We start from the raw sequence: 1,392 nt of genomic DNA, 5'->3' as shown, positions 1-1,392 counted from the left end.
GGACTTACTCTAGCCCTAAGTTTCTTACTCCGACATGTATGGATTTTAGGTAGTTCACGATTAGTCAACTCTAAAATTAGAAATTGTGTAACTTGTCAACTCGTGAAACCCCGCCTAGCGATCTCCCTAAGGACCGAGTCACACATTCTCGACCTTTCAACATTTCTATCTTAGACTATGCTGGACCGATTCAAGTACGTAATGCAAAGGACCGGGGTCACCGCTCATATAAGGGATATATCGTCCTTTTTGTATGCTTAGCTACTCGGGCAATTCATCTCAAGGTCGTGAGTAATTTAAGCATTGCTTCATTTTTGGCTGCTTATCGAAAATTTGTCGGACGACGAGGTATTTGTCAGCATCTCTACAGTGACAACGGTACCTCCTTCCATGGAGCTGCCCGAGAACTTCGAGAAATGTTTGACGCCGCCTCTGAATTTAATGGTGAAGTTGCAACGGTATTTTCCAATGAAGGGACCGATTGGACCTTCATTCCACCAAACACGCCTCATTGTGGTGGATTGTGGGAGGCTGAAGTGAACTCAGCCAAGCATTACTTGAAACGAACGATAGGAGAACATAATCTCACATTTGAGGAACTTTCCACAGTACTAGTGGAAATTCAGGCCTGTCTAAGCTCTCGCCCCTTGTATCCCCTCACCAACGAACTAGACGACTTGCCTGTGCTGACACCAGCTCACTTACTGCTTGGAAGCTCGATGGGCCTGCTGCCTCATGCAGGCATCCCTGATGTGCCCAAAAATCGTCTATCACGATTTCAATTGCTACAGTGCATTCGAGACAACTTTTGGAACGTTGGTCATCCGAATATCTTCACCATCTACAAGAGAGAAAAAAATGGCGTAATCCATCTGAGAACTTCCCAGTGAGCCAGCTTGTCTTAGTAAAAGACAAAATATATCCACCTTCTAAGTGGCCATTGGGACGAGTAATCCAGGTGCACCCTGGTCTCGATAAATTAATACGATTTGTAACGATTAAACCCTCAACTACCACCTTGCGTCGTCACGTAGTGCATCTCTGCCCTCTAGCGCTACCACCATCATGAAATGTTGCGGTTTCGCTGGATGGATTAAAGCACTAGTTCTTTTTGTGTATTGCTATTTGCTCATCCTACGATGTGTTGCTACTGTTCGTGTTACGTTATGTTGCTATTTGTTTATCCTGCGGCGTGTTGCTATTGTTTCTGTCACGTTATGTTGCTATTCGTTCTTCCTACGATGTGTTGTTATTGTCCGTGCGACGTTATGTTGTTATTTGTTCATCCTACGGACCAAAGCGGACGGTATGTTCGATTAGATTTATGTAGGTCATATGAATTTAATATACCTTCGATTTATTTCTTGGAATAATCTCAGAAAGACTGTTTTT

General features: G+C 43.7%; 1 protein-coding gene across 1 annotated transcript; it reads left to right on the top strand.

Annotated features, from left to right (window-relative positions):
• Positions 1 to 416: 416 nt before the first annotated feature.
• On the top strand, positions 417 to 890 carry LOC117182913. Its single transcript, XM_033376026.1, has one exon. The coding sequence runs from the start codon at positions 417 to 419 to the stop codon at positions 888 to 890; it is 474 nt and encodes a 157-aa protein (XP_033231917.1).
• The last annotated feature ends 502 nt before the right edge of the window (positions 891 to 1,392 follow it).

This window comes from Belonocnema kinseyi, chromosome 2 (assembly GCF_010883055.1).
Source record: "Belonocnema kinseyi isolate 2016_QV_RU_SX_M_011 chromosome 2, B_treatae_v1, whole genome shotgun sequence".
NCBI lineage: Eukaryota > Metazoa > Arthropoda > Insecta > Hymenoptera > Cynipidae > Belonocnema > Belonocnema kinseyi.
This window is presented reverse-complemented; position numbering and strand designations above follow the sequence as displayed.

Excerpts from the sequence above, each read along its gene's own strand:
- LOC117182913 (XM_033376026.1), top strand. The coding sequence starts at position 417 with ATGTTTGACGCCGCCTCTGAATTTAATGGTGAAGTTGCAACGGTATTT.